The sequence below is a fragment of the Bos taurus genome, chromosome 29 (assembly GCF_002263795.3).
Source record: "Bos taurus isolate L1 Dominette 01449 registration number 42190680 breed Hereford chromosome 29, ARS-UCD2.0, whole genome shotgun sequence".
Taxonomy (NCBI): Eukaryota; Metazoa; Chordata; class Mammalia; order Artiodactyla; family Bovidae; genus Bos; species Bos taurus.
Window position 1 is genome coordinate 42,795,539 of NC_037356.1, and position 19,328 is coordinate 42,814,866.

A 19,328-nucleotide genomic window follows, 5' to 3' on the forward strand; every position below is an offset into this window, starting at 1 on the left:
CCCCAGATGCCCCAGTGAGTTTTGTCCCCACTCCAGACCAGAGGGGCATCCGAGCAGTCATTCTTGGGAATAGGGGGAGGAGGAGGGGTTTCTTCAAAGTCTCTCGGGCATCTTAGGACAGACTGGACTGGCTGGCCCACCCCCGTGGGGCCGAGCGGCGAGCGGAGGTAGAAGGTCTGGCCATCCTGTGCCTGCCCGTGGTTCTGGGCAGCAGGCCAGGTGCTCACTAGCTCCCTGATTCCCAGGAGACCCACCCTGGGGGCTGCAGCTCTGTCCATGGCGTTCACTGAGCTCTTGGAGCAGGCGGGGGGCGTGGGGCTCTTCCAGGCCCTCCAGATCCTCACCTTCTTCCTCTTCTCGGTCTGGGTGCCTTTCCAGTTAGTCGTGGAGAACTTTTCAGCCGCTGTCCCAGGCCATCACTGCTGGGCTCACCTGCTGGAAAATGGCTCCGGGGCCCCTGCCAACCTCAGCCCCGAGGCCCTCCTGCTTGTCTCCATTCCGCCGGGCCCCAACCGTGGGCCCCACCAGTGTCTCTGCTTCCGCCACCCACAGTGGCAGCTCCTGGACCCCAACGCCACGGCCACCAACTGGAGCGAGGCAGACAGGGAGCCGTGCGTGGACGGCTGGATCTACGACCACAGCACCTTCACCTCCACCATTGTGACTGAGGTGAGGGTCCCCCCCACCACCAAGCCCACCATTTCTTCCCCCTTCCCAGCCTCCCAACGACTGAGAGGATTAGAACGCCTCCATCAGCGCTGTTAAATGATGTGTGCTCCCTCGACACTTAATTACTGATGGCTTGGGATGGCCAGGATTCCCATCTGGGGCTAGGGTTACAGGAGACTTCAGGGAGCGAACACTCTGCAGGAGAGTTCAGAATCAGTCAGCCTTTAAGCCAGGAATAACAGTAGAGAGCCCACACCTGTGCCCTTAAGTGGCAGCCGCTGCTCTGATGCTTTCCCTGTTGTCACTATTTCACAGCAGTCTCTTGAGGTGGGTCTTATGAGTGACCCCATTTAATGAGAGACAAAACAGAAGCCCACAGAGGTTAAGTAACTTGCCCCAGGACACACAGCTAAAGTACACTCCAATTCAACCCAGGGATCCAGGTGCCGGAACGTCTCCCTCACTTTCTGTCCTGCCTTGAGGCTCAAGGCCCCTGCGTCATCAATGAGCGCAAGGGAGAAACAGCTCCCGCAAGCAGGGAAAGGAGAGACGACACCTGGATTATAAGCAAAGGAATCAATCACGTGCAGGTTGGGGCAGAGCCGGGTCAGGACAGAGGTGGGAGCGTGTCTGGGTGTTGAGAGAGCAGTACCCGGCACAGAGGGTAAGGGGTCGGGAGATGGATGGGCGCATGTGGAAGGAGGCTGGCTTGTCCTTAAGTGCAAAGAAAAGTCACCAGAGGCTTTGGAACAAGGAAGCGCTGTGATCTGATTTGCATTTTCAGGGGTGACTTTGCAGGGTGGAGAATGCCCTGCCACGTGTGTGTGTGTTTAGGGGTGGAGGGGGAGCGCTCTTCCTGCAGTGGTTCAGACAACAGAGGTGGGAACAGGGGCAGAGCCGTGGGCGAGGCAGGCAGGCCTTGGTGAAGGGAAGGGCTGACTTTGGGTGGGGGGGCAGGCGATGTTCAGGCAACGGCTGCCTGGCCCCCAGCAGATGGCAGGAAAAATTCACAGTGACACGTGCTCATCTTCACCGTCCTGTAAGAGAGGCAGCCGTACAGCCCCGTTCCCGGAGGAGACGGGCTCAGCCACGTGCAGGAACACAGCTGGGGTCACCAGCTGGTCAGTCACCAGCTGACTCGGAATTTGAGCCTTGTGGTTTAGCCACCGCACACCACTGTCCACTAGGAGAGGCCTGTCCCACCGTTAGACCCAGAACCCTGTCCCACATGTCCTGCCCTGCTGATCATTAGTGGGAGGCAGGGGGTTGAGGCCCGCTGCCCACGTACCCCTTCCACCATGGTTGTCTGAATTTAAGATTCTAGGGACCCCACTGGGGGAGGCCAGATCCCCTCTGGGGGTTCTGGACCTTCCTCTGCCACCCTGACCCCACTATTCCACACCCCCTGAGCCAGGCTGACACACCTTCCTCTTCTTCCAGTGGGACTTGGTGTGTGACCACCAAGGCCTGAAGCCCCTAGGCCAGTCCATCTACATGGCTGGGGCCATGGTGGGATGCATCGTCTGTGGCTTCCTCTCCCACCGGTGAGTATCTCCTCTCCTGTCCTCCAGCTCCTTCAAAACAGAATGAGCATTGCGAGGACAGAGGTAAGCGTGCAGTGGATGTTCATGCTTCTTAGGAGAGAGTCACCCCCATCTGGAGTCTGAGTCCCAAGTTCCCAGGGGGCTGAGAACCGCCATCTGAACCTTGATGCTGGGCTGAGCTGAGAAATTACCCTGAACACTCACTCCCCTCTTCAGCTTTTGCACCCAACTTTACTGAGCACCTACTGTGCGCCAAACACTGCACAGTCCCTACCCTCGGGGAGCTGATGGCTTTCTGGAGAGAGACAGACTCCTCTTTCTTTTAACCAGGGCTTCCCTGGTGGCTCAGCGGTAAAGAATCCACCTGCCAAGGCAGGGGACACAGGTTTGATCCCTGGGTCGGGAAGATCCCTTGGATGAGGAAATGGCAACCCACTGCAGTATTCTTGCCTGGAAGATCCCATGGACAGAAGAGCCTGGCAGACTACAGTCCATGGGGTCGCAAAAGAGTTGGACATGACTGAGCGACTAAACGACAACGACGTGAAGTGTAGTGAAAGAGAACCCCCGCTCTCGCCCCTCCCTGAGCGCCCCCTCCCCTCTCCTCCACGCCCCTCCTGAGGTGGAGCGCCCAGGACCCTCTCTGGGAACCTTCCTCGGTCTGTGCTCAGGTCCTGCCCCGGGCGCCTCTGTCCAGTGCTGAAAACGCCCACGTTGCACCGCCTCCGCTTGTAAACCCAACTGCCAACCTGGAGTCTCCACTTGGATGGACCTCACAGTTACCACGGCCCCCCGCTGAACCTCTGAATCCCCACCTCGACCCAGCCCAAGCCCTGCGCACCAGACTCCATCCTGGAGGACAGCCCCCCTAGGAGCCAGCCCCGTGCTCTCTCCCTCAGCCTCCACACTCACCGGGCTCCTTCTCCAAAGGCCCCCACGCCGAGGACAGTCCCCACCCACCCCGCCACCCCTGCTCAGCACTTGGCTTCTCCCTGGTGGCCTCGCCAGCCCCTCCTGGAGCAGCCCTGCTCCCGCCCAGCCCACAGGACCCACCGCAGCGGGCAGCCTCACCTCACCTAGAGGTTTCTGCCCATAGCCCCTTTGTGTCCAGCGTGCAGGTCACTCTGCTCCAGTCTCCTCCTTGCAGAGGCCTTCCCAGCTTCAGGCCCATAGGTCCCACGGCCCTGGCCGCTGTCTACTCACAGCTTCTGGCTGTCTCTGCCGGTGCCCGGCTCTCGTTAGCTCATTGATTGTGTGTGTCCCCACGAGACCATAGCTCTAAGGAGGCAGGGGCCTTAGGGTCGCATCCTTGGTGCCCAGCACACAGCATATAGCCCATAATATGCTGAAGGCACGAATGGTGTCCCCGCTATGCCTGGCAGCTCGGGCTCTGGGGCATCCTGAGCCCCAGCTTCTTAGAAGGTGGGTGTGTTATTTCTCTGTGCCCTGGTTTCCTCCTGTCAGTGGGCACCCTGCCACCTGCCCGTGGGGCTGCAATGATGAAATAAGTTAGTCACATGCAGAGCCTGGGCCAGTGGCGGCTCTTCATGGGCCTTATATTACAGTATCCTGAGCATGGCAGGGAGCCTGAACACCGGAGAAGGAGGTGCTCCAGTTTGCACTCTCAGAGGACCGGGCACCCGGAAGCCACCGCTCCTTCCCCAGGGGCCGCCCACACCGGGAGCCACATCGTAATCCGTCTGTGGCCGCCTGGTGAGCCTGGGGTCAGTGCCAGGCTTCAGCCTCCTGGTCTCACCCCGAGATCTGGGGCACGTGTTCCTGCTTCTGGGCACTGCCCAGACAGGCGAGACTGAGGTTGGTCCACGTCTCTCCAGTCTGACCGACACGTGCGTGCATGCTCAGTCACTTCAGTCATGTCCGGCTCTTTGTGACCCCATGGACCGTAGCCCAGCAGGCTCCTCTGTCCATGGGATTCTCCAGGCAAGAATCCTGGAGTGGGTTGCCATTTCCTCCTCCAAGGGATCTTCCCAACCCAGGGATCGAACCTACGTCTCCTGCCTTGGCAGGCGGATTCTTTACTGCTGAGCCACCAGGAAAGGCCCCTGCCTGACACAGACTTCAGCTCAATGCCTGCGTGGTTCAGGCTGAACTGACCTCGGGGCGGCAGTGGCACCACGAGCGTGTGGGCTCCGGTGGGTCACCAGGCTCGCCCAAGGCCACGGGCCCCAAGCCGCTTGCGATGCTGCCCCCTTGTTTGGCATCTCATCATGAATGCCTGCGTTTTACAGACAGAGAAACTGTGGCCCACAGACACTGAGCCAGGTGCCCAAGGTCACCGGGGAAGGGCAGAGCTGGGCTCAGACCCAGGCACCCAATGCCAGTCTATTCTGGACCACGAGGCTACACCGCCCCACGAGAGCAAGACGTCTGCCATTTTTATAACAAGCGCACTCTGAACATGGTCCCTGGAGATCTGAGGAGGTGCTGCCTGCCTGTGCCTGGGGGAGGCTCCAGCAGGAGCCCCTTCGGCCTTCCGGTGGCAAGCCCTTGCCTCTGTGCTCAAGTCCCCAGGCCCCTCTCCAGGTGCCCACCATGCTTGTCTCCCCAAAACAGGTTTGGGCGGAAGCCAGTTCTGAGCAGGTGCTGCGTGCTGGTGGCCGTGACCAGCATCAGCACCATCGCTGCCCCCAGGTTCCCCGTCTACTGTGGCCTCCGGTTTCTGAGCGCTCTGGGGTTGTCCAGCATCCTCCTGACCTCCGCGATGCTCAGTGAGCCTCTCGATCGCCGGCCCCAGCCACGGTGTGGGGATGGGGTGCATGGGGAAGAGGGGGCCTGAGGGCCCAGCGCACAGGGCCCTCACCTGCGTGTCTGTGCCGTCCTTCAGTGGTGGAGTGGACCACGACCAGCACAAGGGCCGTCACCATGGCGATCCTGGGGTCCACCTACGCATTGGCCAGATGGCCGTGGGTGGCCTGGCCTTCACCCTGCGGGACTGGCGAACCCTCCAGCTGGCCGTGTCGGTGCCTTTCTTTGTCATCTTCCTGATATCCTGGTCAGTACAGTGTGGGGCCTTTTCCCTTGGGGAGAAACAGGAGGGGAATCCAAGAGGGGGTCCCTCACCCCTACCTCTCTGGCTGGCCATGGCTCCCAAGATGCCGAGACCCTGGAAGAGTGATGCGAGCAGACCCCACTGGGGACAGACATCTTGGGGGCTCAGAGTTCCGGGGTGGGCATTGCAGCCAGGGCTCTGAGGCTCCCTCCAGCCCAGCCCACTGGCCCAAGGCTGAGGGCTCCATCCTTCACTCACATTGGCACCAGCTCCCCCACACCCACCAGCCTCACTGCTTCACACCATTTGCCCAGCTTGCGGGCATCCAAGTCAGGCATCGGATATGGAAAGATATTATCATTTCTATTTCTGACGCTTCGAAAATCTCTGAGGTCTGAAAATACCTGCTTGGGTGGGGACTGGAGGAAGAGATACAGGGAAATAATCACAAATTCTTGTCCTCGTAAGTTCTCTTGTGCCAATGGGCCAGAGCCAAGCTGGTCTGCTGTGGGCAGGTAGAGAAGGATAAGGACGCATTCATTCATTCTCAAGTGTTTATTGTGCTCCTGCTCTGTGCTAGACTTGGCTTTAGGCACTGGGGATCCATCGGAAAATACAATAGACCAGAAGTCGCTGACAATGTGGAGATTTATTGTATCAACAGGACCAGGAAGAAAGGAGGAAGACCATTCCATAGTTACACTGATTAAGCCACCCTGGTCACACTGACTGGGTGCATCCCAGGCGCTCTTTGTAACACCAGATGTGCATCAACACTGCTTTTTTTAATGTGTCATTTAAACCATTTTATTTGTTTGTTTTTATTTTGGAGGGAGGATATTAGTTCCCTGACCGAGGATTGAACCCGCACCCCTTACAGTGGAAAAGCAGAGTCTTAACCACTGGACCACGATGGAGGTCCATCAACACTTCTTCTAATGAGGAAGGGAGATGTTATTACTGCTACTTTCAGATGAGGGACTGAGGCCCACGGAGGTTCAGTGGCTTGCCCAAAGCCACACCACTGTTTTGTGCCAGAGGCAGGATTTGTATCCCAGGTGGGCTAGCTCTTCTAACCGTGACATACTGCCTCCAGAAATTCTTCTTAGCTTCCCCCTGAACCCAGCTGAGTTCCTGTGGGCTGGGAAAACTCTGGACCCTTTTACCAGGGAGATACTTCTCCCTGTCCATCTGCCCCTGAGGCTGGAAAGAAGCTGACTACTTTTATAAAACCACTTGATTCTGGCTGCTGCTAAGTCACTTCAGTCGTGTCTGACTCTGTGCGACCCTATAGACGGCAGCCCACCAGCCTCCCCCGTCCCTGGGATTCTCCGGGCAAGAACACTGGAGAGGGTTGCCATTTCCTTCTCCAATGCATGAAAGTGAAAAGTGAAACATGAAAGTGAAGTCGCTCAGTTGTGTCCAACTCTTAGCGACCCCATGGACTGCAGCCTACCAGGCTCCTCTGCCCGTGGGATTTTCCAGGCAAGAGTACTGGTGGGTTGCCATTGCCTTCTCGGTTCTGGCTGGGGATGTTTAAATGTGTGTGTGTGTGTGTGTGTTTTAATTCAGCATGATGCAAGCTTTCTGTCATAAAAATGGCCCCAGAATCACCCCATATCCAGTCAACCTGGGCACTCGCTGAATGTGGGGCTTGGGCGGGCAGGCTCCTGGCAGCAGGGAAGCCAGATGGGGTGGCAGGGAGTGGGGGCTGGTGGAGAGGGTGGCCAGGCGTTGGGACTCATCCTTATTCTGCAACCATCAGGGACTTCCCAACTCAGCATTAGAAGGGCAGAGGGAGAAGCAGCGGCCTTCTCCCCACTCCTGTTGTAGCCAGAGGGTCTGCTGCCCACCACCCCCTCCCCACCTGACCTGGGCACCTGGTCACCAGTCTGAGCAAAGAAAGCAAAGACCCAGTCAAGCACCTGCTTCTTTAACAGGCGGCTGCCAGAATCCGCCCAATGGCATGTTATCGTAGGCAAACCAGATCAAGCGCTTCAGGAACTCAAAAAGGTGGCCAAGATAAATGGCCACAAGGAAGCCCGGAAGACACTGACCACAGAGGTGAGATGCTGTTGTTTGTGACCCAGAGTGTGAGATATGACCCAGGAAAGGACCTGTACTGGTGTTTTATCTAAACTATCACTAACATCACCTGTATCCACTCCAGCACCACCCCCATCAACAGACTCATACATTAAAACACCATCATCAACATCACTATCATCACCTTCATGATCTCAGCCATCTCTGGCATCATCATTACCATTATCCCCGTAATTATCACCATCAAACCTACCATCACTGTCCCCACCATCACCATCCCCAGCATCATCACCATCCCCACCACCATCCCCACCACCATCATCACCATCCCCACCACCACACCACCATCACCATCACCATCCCCACCACCATCCCCACCACCATCACCATCCCCACCACACCACCACCACCATCACCACCACCACCACTATCCCAACCACCATCCCCACCACACCACCATCACCATCCCCACCACCACCACCATCACCATCCCCACCACCATCACCATCCCCACCACTATCCCCACCACCATCATCACCATCCCCACCACCACACCACCATCACCATCACCATCCCCACCACCATCCCCACCACCACACCACCATCACCATCACCATCCCCACCACCATCCCCACCACCATCCCCATCCCCACCACCACTGCCATCACCACCACCATCACCATCCCCACCACCATCACCATCCCCACCACACCACCACCACCATCACCACCACCACCACTATCCCCACCACACCACCACCACCATCCCCACCACCATCACCATCCCCACCACACCACCACCACCATCCCCACCACCATCACCATCCCCACCACACCACCACCACCATCACCATCACCACCACTATCCCCACCACCATCATCATCCCCACCACCACCACGACCATCACCATCATCACCATGATTACCACCTCCATCCCCACCATCACCACCACCACCACCATCCCCACCACCATCACCATCCCCCCCACCACCACGACCATCACCACCATCACCATGATTACCACGTCCGTCGCCACCATCGTCCATATCACCATCCCCATCCCCACTGTCAGCACCACCCTCATAACCACAGTCAGCACCGCCACTGTCAGCACCGCTGCCATTACTACCACACCTGCATCACATCTCCATTATCACCACCGTTCCCACCTCCGCCACACCCACAGTCACCACCACTACCATCGTTTCTACACAAATACCACTGTCACTACCACCACCACCAACAATAATAACACCACTAATATCAACACCACTACACTCTCCACACACCCATGATCACTATTCCCACCACCATCGCCTCTACCAGCAATGCCATCACCATCAACTTCATCTTTATGATCATCCGCACCACCAGTACCATCAACACCACCATCAATACCCACACCACCAAGACAGTCAGCGTCACCGTCATCACTAGCCCCAGCTCCACCACAGCCACCATCAACAGCACAGCCACCATTAGCAACAAAACAACCACCACCACCAACAACCACGCACCCACATCACCACATCTATTAGTCACCGCCTTAACCCACATATATTGCCCACTTACCTCATAAGGCTCTTCAATGTATTTGGAGAAATGGGATGTGCTTGTCTGAAGGTAGCTATTTCAAGGAAGTAGGTGTGAGAGGATGTGCGGACAGAGACAAGAGGACTCAGAGTTCCCTGAGGGCAGAAGGATCGGAAAAGGCTTCCAGGAGGAGGTGAGCTAGAGCTGGCCAGGACTGAGCTGAGCAGGGGCAGGCAGGGCCCGGGCGCAGGTGTAGACTGGATGGGCACTTGGGATGCAGTACGGAGCCAGTGTGACTGGGCAGCTGTGCCCTGAAGCCAGCCAAGAGGAATGAAGACGGATGGCAGGGCCTCTCGGGGTAACTGCCAAGGGCTCCCTGCAGCAGGCAGCTTAGCAGCCAGAGACGGGACACAAGACCATGCCTTGGCTCCTAGAGGGGAACTGGGTCTGCAGAAGAGAGCTCAGGCTGGGCCAAAGAGCAGCCTTTCTGCCCTCAGCCCCACCCACCCCCAGGGCTCTCCATCTCCAGGGCCCAAGGCCAGGCTCTCCCCAACCCTCTGCCCACCTGGACACCATGTCTGGCATGGGAGTGGGGCAGGGCCATGGTCCCAGCGTTCACTGCCCCGTTGCCCCCAGAGGTACTGATGTCCAGCATGCAGGAGGTGGCCTCTGCGAAGTCCCGCCAGTCAGTGCTGGACCTGTTCCGCCTGCCTGTGCTCCGCTGGAGAACCTGCAACCTGTTGGTGGTGAAGTATGCCGTCCTGTGTACCCTTCCCGGTACAGGGCTTGGGGGGCAGTATTCAGGGGGAAACAGCCCCTACAGCCTCATGGGGTACATCCCTGGCTTGGACAGGCAGCTCCCCCAGGGGTCAGGAGCCTGATAGGTGGGGGAGACGGAGTACGCACAGATGTGGTCAGGAGGCTGGCTTGTGCAGAAAGTCAGCCAGAGAGCAGGGCTGGGATATGGTCCTGGGCCGGGGGCCGGGTCAGACTGAAGCCCAGGGCAAGGGCAGAGCCATGATGTCCCCAGAGCCAAGGGACCAGCAGGAGCTGGAAAGTCAGCACCAGACTCACCCTGACAGCTGGACTCCTGGGGTGTGGAAGCGACCACGTTCTCGCCACACACGGCCCCCTCTGAGCCATCCCATGAGATGAGTTCATTTATATCCCACTTTAGAGATGGGAAAGAGGGGCCAGGGGAGGAAAGACACGTGCCCGAGATGACAGAGTGGGCATCTGAACCCTGGCTGAGCTCCCCGCTAGACCCTCCGGCCCCGCAGTGAGCGTGGACTCCCCGCCCAAGGAGGCCCTGTCCCCCAGGGCGGCCTTTGTTGTTAGTGCTGTTCAGTTGCTCAGCCGAGTCCGACTCTTTGTGACCCCATGGACTGCAGCTCGCCAGGCCTCCCTGTCCTTCACCATCTCTCACAGTTTGCTCAAACCCACATCCGTTAAGTCAATGATGCCATCCAACCAGCTCATCCTCTGTCGCCTCCTTCTCCTCCTGCCCTCAATCTTTCCCAGCATCAGGGTCTTTTCCACCTGGGACCAGGCAAAGACTCCTTAAGACAAAGTCAGTTTAAGCAACTTCCTGAAGAGCGGATCAAAAAGCGAGGGTCAGGTTTGATTGGGACTCGATCTGGAAATAAAACTCAAAATTAGGAAAACATTAATTTTATGCTATATTTTAGCACATGTGGGTTATAATGGCAAATATGTGCTGCATCTTAGAGCAAAGAATGCATCAAATGCCTCTCTCTGTATTTTTTGCTTTTCTTTTTCTGATGATAAATTAGAAGGAGTGCCCGGGGGCCAGTGAGTGTCCAGGGCTGTTCTTTCAAAAGCCATCAAGGCTTCCTCAGTTCTCCCAGGGGCTGCTCTGCACCCTTTGTCATTCAAATCACAGACTGTGAGGCGGCCACCCTCCTGGGTTTTCTTGGCTTTGACTGTTAACCCAGTTATTACTGGCTAAGACTCTAGGTGCTTGTGCCCGCAAGTCAGCCCAGCTTTTCTCCCAGTCTTGTTCACAAGCTTCAGGAAGCACCTGTTTCTGCAGGAATTGCAGCTTTTCTCTGCAGCTGGCACCTGAATGAAGCCTCTTGGGGGCAGCAATCAGGCGCTGCTGAAGGGGAGGGCTGGGGACTGTCCAGGTGAAGAGCGGGGTGGGGTGGATTGGAAAAGTGGTCAAGAATTATTTACCTGCATGGCCACTTGTGGAGCCAGAGTCAATCTCCAAGGGGCAGAAATTCAGCTACTGAGGTGGCTCAGCGGTAAAGAATCCACCTGCCAATCTAGGAGATATGGGTTCCATTCCTGGGCTGGGAAGATCCTCTGGAGAAGGCAACCCATTGCAGGATTCTTGCCTGGAGAATCCCATGGACAGAGGATCCTGGCGGAGAGGTGGACACAACTTAGCAGCTAAACAATAACGACATTCAGCTACTCAGAAGCCACCCTCCTGAGTAGGGGCAGGGGACACCCTCTGGGTGGCAGACTCTGAGATGGAGGTCTGGGAGCATGAAGTTCATGGAGAGAGCTCCAGGGGTCGCCTCCTGTGGAGGGGAGTGGGGGCAGGGAGGGCAGGAAGCAGCCAGGACAGGGGACAGGTGCTGTCACAGCCAGGCCCCAGCCTGGGGACCTGGGAGCTGGGGCAGCCCTTCCGAGTCATCCCTCTGGCCAGCGTAGACCAGCCATGGGATGCTCTGCCCAGCTGGGGCATAGCACTCCCAAGAGCTGCAAAAATAAGACTTTCTATCCTGAAGTGGACAGCCCAGCATCTTCCACTGAGACCCCTTTCTGTTGTTAACCCCATGTTTCGAGACAAAGAAACTGGCAGCCAGTGAGGGGCAGACAGAGACTTGCCCAGGTTCCTGGCCAGTAGAGCAGGTTTCTGGCCACGACCGGATATAGGAAGCAGAGCCAGAGGGCAGTGTATGTGTGTTAGTCGCTCGGTCGTGTCCGACTCTTTGCGACCCCACCAGGGTAGCCCACCAGACTCCTCTGTCCATGGGATTCGCCAGGCCAGAACACTGGAGTGGGTTGCCATTCCCTTCTCCAGGGGTTCTTCCCAACCCAGGGATCAAACCCAGGTCTCCTGCATCACAGGCAGATTCTTTACCATCTGAGCCACCAGGGAAATCCACTAGAACCTGACAGAGAGGCAGGTCAGCTTGACTCACTGCCCTGTCTGCCCAGAGAGGGTCACGTCTTCCTGCTGGTTGGTTGGTGGACAGGAGGTTGAGAGGCGACGCGCAGCCCGCCGTGGCTGACACCAAGGCCCACACTTGGACTGGATGGGCTACTGTCCTCCCCACCCTTTCCTGGGACAGCCTGACCCCGGGGAGATGATCCTGCAGGCTGCCCAGGGGCTGGGCTGACGTTTCTTCTGGCACAGACCCCATGTGGGCAGATGCTCCCAGGGTGAGCCCTCCTCCACGGGGCAGGGGCCTGACTCTGGATGCCCCCCAGGGGTGCCCGCTCCTCCCCAGGGCACCTGCTCCTCCCCAGGGCAGGGGCCTGACTCTGGACGCCCCCCAGGGGTGCCCACTCCTCCCTGGGGCACGGAACTGACTCTGGATGCCCCCCAGGGGTGCCCGCTCCTCCTTGGGGCAGGGGCCTGACTCTGGATGCCCCCTACAGCTTCTTCCTCACCGTCTCATACTACGGGATAGTCCTCGACCTGCAGAACCTGGGGAGCAACATCTTCCTCCCTCAGGTCCTCTTTGGAGCCGTGGACCTCCTGGCCTGGGCCATCACCACCTTCCTGCTCAGGTTCTTCGGCCGCCGCACGACCCTGGCTGGCTCCCTGGCTGGGGCCGGCCTCGCCGTCTTGGCCAACACGCTGGTCCCGCAAGGTGCGATCAGGGCAGCGGAGCTGGGGGCTGAGGGACCGAGGGGCTGCCGGCCTCCTCCCCACCGACCCCGCTCCGCCCAAGACCCTGACTGCCACAGCTCCACCCACCCCCCACCCATTTCCCTGTGATGCTGAGGTTCAGAGAGGTGAAGCCCGGTGCCCGAGATCCCACAGCGGTGAGGGACGGAGCCAGGCCTGGACAGGACTTGAAGCAGGAGACCGAGTCTGCGGAGCGGGGACGGGTATGGGAGGCCGAGCGGGGCCCCAGGTGAGGAGGAGAAGCATTGAGCGGTGTTTCCTCGTGTTCAAGAAGCCAGGTGTGCTTCACAGAGCACTGGGGAGGTGGGGAGGGTGCCCAGCTCTCTCCTTCCCCACAGACGCTTTGAGGCCCCAGAAACCCTCTTTGGGTCTCGATTTACTGTTTAAGGTGGGTGACGGGGAGGGGCAGGGACAGGTGTCCCCCATTGGCTGCCAAGCTGGGGCGGGGGGTGGTTAGTGTGAGGATGGAGGCCCAACTGTGAGCTCAAGCTCTGAGTGAGACCCGCGCCCCAAGGAAAGCTTCTGAGACAGTTCTAAGCGCTCTTGACAGTTTCTAAGACTCTTCCTACAAGGACGACTTACGGGAAGGGGAGCTGGGCCCAGCCCCCCCCAGGGAGTGCGACCTCACCTCGGCTTCCCGCTGAGGCTCCTCGCAGAAACAGGGTCCCCACGGGCAGGCTGAGGCACTGTGGGCAAGCTTCTGGGTCGCTGGGTGGCCCGGGGGCGCTGCTGTGGGCCTGGGCCCGGCCTGACCATCTCTTTCAAGGGAAGAGGCACCCTCAGGGCTGCAGGAGCCCTGTCGCAGCTTCCCCTCGAGTGCCACCCACTCAGGCTCACCCACCCCAGAGCTGGCTGGGTTCTGGACCTGCACCCCCCCCGCCCACCCCCCACTGTGACATCTCAAGCCACATCCCCTGGCCACACCACCCCCCCTGCCCCAGCCCAGGGCAGCCTGGCCCTGGGGCACACCGCCTGGGACCTACCTGCTCTCAGCTCAAGGGAGCCCTGTGGAAGAACCCAGCCCCTCTGCTCCAGGCTCCCGGGGACCCTCCCGACAGACCCCAACTCACCCCTTGCTCTGCCTTAGACCTGCAGACCCTGCGTGTGGTCTTCGCTGTGCTGGGAAAGGGGTGTTTTGGCCTCAGCTTAACCTGCATCATGATTTACAAGCCTGAACTCTTCCCAACTTCACTGCGGTAGGCTGGGCTGCAGCTGTGGAAGGCACACCCCCACAAGGGCCCGTGGGGAGGGCGGGCAGGGGCTTGGCACCCAGGAACATACAGTGGAGGGCTAGAGGACCAGGCGCCGACGTGGAACCGAGCAGACGCCCCGGAGTCCTCCCCGCAAAGGCCCCAGCTCAGCCAGGGCCTCCACACACAGCCCCTCCGCTGAGTCCAGGCTCGGAGGCAGCCCCAAGGAGGGCTCCTGGAGGCCTCCGGACTGGGAACCACTTTGAGCCGCAGAGCCCGCTGCTCAGGTGAAATCTTATAAGAGCCCGGAGGGTTGCCTCCCACTGTCCCTTGTCAAGAGTTAGACAAGCCCCACACTGTACAGTTGGGTAAACTGAGGTTTAGGGTGGCCAAGGACTTACTCAGTTGAAGAGCAGGGGTGGACCTCAGCCCCCACAGGCCTGGCCCAGCTTTACTCATGGTGCTCGCTCGCTCACTCGTTCACTCTTTTTTTATATATCATTGATACTTTATGAAAAGCCTATAGAAACCACATTTATTGGTATTGTTGATACTTTATGGGAAGCCTGAACTGGGAGCTCAGCGGCCTAGCAGGACCCCTGAGACAAGCCTCCAAAGTACCCAAGACCACGAAGAATGGCCTGGGCCTGGAGAGTTCCTGTGAAGGACTCCAGATGGTCCCAGAAAGCAGAAACCCCCTCTTGATGGGAAAATCCAGGTGGGCTCCATGGAGGAGGTGATGTTAGCAGAGACCTCAAGGAAGGTGACTCCTTCAGCCCAGCTTTCCCTCCCCTGGCATTCCCTGGCCCAGCCAAAGTGCCCTCCTCTAGGAAAGCTCCACCCCGGCCCCCACCATAACAGCAGCTGTGACAAGGGTCCCGGCCCTCCCCTCCGCTCACAGGATAATCGCAGAAGGCTTCCTGTACTCAGCAGCTCGGCTAGGGTCTGTGATGGGCCCGCTGATCAGGATGACCCGCCAGGTCCTGCCCCTGCTGCCCCCGCTCTCCTGTGGTGTCATCCCCATCGCTGCTGGCCTCATCGTCCTCTTCCTCCCGGAGACCCGTGGACTTCTACTCCCTGACACCATCCAGGACCTGGAGAGACAGTGAGTGACCATCGGCCACCCCGGGAGTCATGCAGCTGGGCGGGGCTCGGACGGGTGGCCGGTCCGCCCCAGCCCGGGGACAGGAGAGTTCAAGGGTTGGGAGGCATCCTGTGCAGAGAGGGGCAGGAACCAGGCTGGGTGGTCACAGCGACGACTCCCGCAGCTCGAGCTTGTCAGTTCCCCCATGTCACACTGAAGGCAGTGTGTTTCTGAAACCGTTTAATCTTGACAACAACCCTGCCAGAAAGATACTACTGCTCTCCCTGTTTACAAGAGGCTCAGAGAGAGGAAGTGATTTATTCGAGGCCTCACAGGTTGAAGGTGATTGTACCTTAGGCAGGAAAACGTAGTGGTCCAGAGCCCAGCTCTCCAGCCAGACTGCCCAAGATGGAATCCCTGGCCACGTGGGCAAGCGCCATCCCTCTCTTATCAAACTGACACAGAAGAGCCTCAACTCTCCTCCTTAAGGCTTCCTGCAAAGAAGCCCAGGTCCAGATAGACTATCAGGTGCCGAGAATAGGAATGAAGGGACGTTCCTCAATTTCCTTTTATAGCCAGAATCAGCTCTAGGTTTCCACTTCGTCCTGGTACAATGGGTGTTTAAAAAAAAAACACCAAAACAGTGTACTCAGAGAGTTGTATTTGGGTTTAAGTGGATAATTATATGAAAGCCTGCAGCTCATGCTCAGTAAGTGTGGCTGCTGTGTCTGGGGTGATAGGGTTCGTGGGGAGCCTCCCTCACTGAACAGGAGCCAAGATCATGATAGTAGTAATAATAACAGCAGGGGCTTAGTGGGCCCTTATTGTTTTAATACAGCACCTGATTTGATCCATGCAACAAGCCTATGAGGTGCTGTTCTGTCCAATTTCACTATCAAGAAAATGGGGACACAAAGAGGTTATGCAATTTGCCTAAGGACACCCAGCCAAGAGGCAGAGAAGCCAAGACCTAATTTATTCTTTCACTTAATTCATTTTTGTTCCGTATCTACTGCATTTCAGGCACTGTCCCATGCTTTCGGCAACAGCTGTAAATAAAACCCTAATCTTGTAGAGCTTACATTCCCATAAGACTTGACCCCCATTTCTGCCCTCCAAACCGCAGACCTGGAGCCATCACCACACACCACCCCCTCTCCTTTTTTGTTATTCTAGGAGGTCAGCAGCAGCCAGGGGAGGCCAGCAAGAGGTGGTCATTATAGAAAGCACCTGGTTCTAGAAATTCAGCCTGCAGGAGTCCCACGGGCCAAAGATCCCCTCCGGAGGGAATCGCCTCGTCTGTGATCAGAAAGCAGAAGTGATTTGGGCAGCCTCGAGGGTTTGGCATGGCTGAGCGAGCAGCATGGCTGTCTGCTGAGGCTGAAAGCAGAATCACCCCTTTCTTCTGCTCTCCCAGCCCTGCCAGACTTCCCACCCACCTCAGCCCTGCAGGAGCCCCCGGCAGATGGACACGCCCGGCCTGGATGTCCCAGGTCCTCTTCGTTAACACGATGGGTCCTCTCCCTTCCCCGCCAGGGTCTTGTCTTCACACCTTCACTCAGCCATCCCCTTCTCCTCACTTCTCAGAATCTGGTGCTGCGGGTTCTCACCTCCCAGCTTCCAAAGTAGATCGTAGGGAATCCAGACCAACCTGGATTCCAGCCTTCCCCTTGCTACTCACACGGCCACATCAGTTAAACAGGGCTCAAGGAAACTGCCTCCCCCAAAAGTTAGTGGATCTTAGCACAGACCAGAGTCCAACAGATAGAAGCTGCTACCGGAGCTGTCAGGAACAGGCATTCCGGTGTGCCCTGCCCTGGGCACCAGCAGAGGAGGCAGGTATAGGTGTTCAGGTGTGCCCTGCCTTGGGCACCAGCAGAGCAGGCACATGGAGCTGAAACCCAGCCCAGGCTGCCCAAACCCAGCCACTTACCCTAAGAGAGGCTGGCTTCACTCTGAGCAAGTGGCTGTTCAGTCACTTTCTGTTAACCCCGCTGGTGAGGGAGGCCTCCTGCCCTTTGGTCCCGTCGTTACAGGGAAGGGCCAACCAAACACTGCACAGATGGAGGGACGCAGTTTATTATTCACACGTACTCACAGCCCTGGGAGGTCGACAACCATGCAGGGTCACAAGGGTTGCACAGGGGCAGAGAGACTTACCAAAGGCTGGAGGCAGGGTGGGGTGAGGGCAATGCCTGGTTCCACAGGAGCGTGGGACTGCCTTGTTTGAGTCATTCCCCAAATTGGCAAGGAACCGATCCCCATTGCTGAGGGGTGACAGGAGCTGTGCTGGCCTCTCCCCAACCCCTGTAAGTGTTGCTGGCTGGGGACCTCACCTGCAGAAGCAGAGTGGGACCTGAGTTAAGCCCCCGATTCCCTCCAGGTTCCACCAGATATCAAGGCAGCACAGAACATCAGGCCTTAATTGTAGGCCTCATGCTGCAGGGCCAGCCTTCTGTGCGTCCGTCTTGAGGAGTCACCGTGTCCTCATTTACGCAGACCCTCCCTATGCAAGCAACAGCTCAAGCTGTTAAAACAGTGGGATCATTGAGGCTGACCACCTCTTTTAGAGGTGAGGAAACGAAAGCCCAGAGAGGCAGAGTGACATGCCCAGAGACACATAGCTGAACCCCGGCTTGACTCCAGGCCAGGGCTCTTTTCAGAACACCAGGCTCCTGGTCCTCAGCTGCACCTCTCCATGCTCTGATATCTACAGCACTGTCATAAAGTCCCACCCCTCCCTGGAGATCCAGACCCTTTAGGGGACTCCCCACTCTTCTGGGGCAACTCAGAGAAACTTCAGGCCCCAGGTTCCCCATCCCAGGCACCCCATTTCTCCTCTTTCACAGCTGATGCACATCAGACCTGAGGCAGATCAAATTCCCTGTCTGCTTAAATCCCTCTGGTGGCTCGTAATAAAGATCATACTTCCCCCGCCAACAGGCCCCTGTGGATTCCCAGCGTTACTTCGCATGTAATACATTTTAAAGGAGTCAAATCACACAAAGTGTGTTCTTGGATCATCATGGAATTAAACTAGAAATCAGTGACAGAGACATCTAGAAAACTCATTCAAACTGAAAAGCCCACTTCTAAATAACCCATGGGTCAGGGAGGAAATCACAGAGGGAATTATAAAATATTTTGAGCTGGATGAAAAAAAATTTTTAATGATGTATCAGAATTTTTTTTTTCAAGTTTGATGCTTTTTAATGAGGTAACAAGTTAACAGATATTCAATCCATTTTCCTTTTACCTCTCTAGAGGTAAACAAGCCAGATTTGGGGGTTTATCATTCTCATACAGGTTTTTAATATGTATATACATCAAACTTTGTTTTCATGTTCTCAAACTACTAAATCTTACACAATACATATCAGTTGGCCATTTTTAAGTCTTTTTTTTTTTTGAGATGTAAAGTTAATACACATACCTTATATTAATTCATTTTAACAGCCAAATTCTACAAACCACAATTTATTTACTCATTCTTCCAATGGACATTGGTTCCAGGCTTTTACAACTAAAAATATTTTATTGCAATAAGCTTTCTGTGCCCATTTCCTTGAGTACACATGTCAAGAACTCATGAATACCCAAAGATTGGGTATGCTGCTGCTGCTAAGTCACTTCAGTTGTGTCCGACTCTGTGCGACCCCATAGATGGCAGCCCACCAGGCTGCCCCGTCCCTGGGATTCTCCAGGCAAGAACACTGGAGTGGGTTGCCATTTCCTTCTCCAAGGCATGAAAGTGAAAAGTGAAAGTGAAGTCACTCAGTCGTGTCTGACTCTTAGCGACCCCATGGACTGCAGCCTACCAGGCTCCTCCGCCCATGGGATTTTCCAGGCAAGAGTACTGGAGTGGGGTGCCATTGCCTTCTCCATGATGTATCAGAATTTGTGAGATGAAGGTAAAGCAGTGATTCAGTTCAGTTCAGTTGCTCAGTCGTGTCCGACTCTTTTTGACCCCATGAATCGCAGCACGCCAGGCCTCCCTGTCCATCACCAACTCCCAGAGTTCACTCAGACTCACGTCCATTGAGTCAGTGATGCCATCCAGCCATCTCATCCTCTGTCGTCCCCTTCTCCTCCTGCCCCCAATCCCTCCCAGCATCAGAGTCTTTTCCAATGAGTCAACTCTTCGCATGAGGTGGCCAAAGTACTGGAGTTTCAGCTTCAGCATCATTCCCTCCAAAGAAATCCCAGGGCTGATCTCCATCAGAATGGACTGGTTGGATCTCCTTTCAGTCCAAGGGACTCTCAAGAGTCTTCTCCAACACCACAGTTCAAAAGCATCAATTCTTCAGCGCTCAGCCTTCTTCACAGTCCAACTCTCACATCCATTCATGACCACAGAAAAAAC

General features: G+C 56.8%; 1 protein-coding gene across 1 annotated transcript; it reads left to right on the plus strand.

Moving 5' to 3' along the window:
- The first annotated feature begins 219 nt into the window (after positions 1-219).
- On the plus strand, positions 220-17,905 carry SLC22A11 (solute carrier family 22 member 11). Its single transcript, XM_015461318.3, is given in 11 exon segments — positions 220-669; positions 2,110-2,213; positions 4,788-4,942; positions 5,059-5,121; positions 5,124-5,226; positions 7,164-7,287; positions 9,441-9,553; positions 12,439-12,653; positions 13,779-13,887; positions 14,783-14,986; positions 16,142-17,905. Coding segments are annotated over 11 exon segments (1,647 nt in total). The 5' UTR covers positions 220-276; the 3' UTR covers positions 16,206-17,905.
- Positions 17,906-19,328: the final 1,423 nt, after the last annotated feature.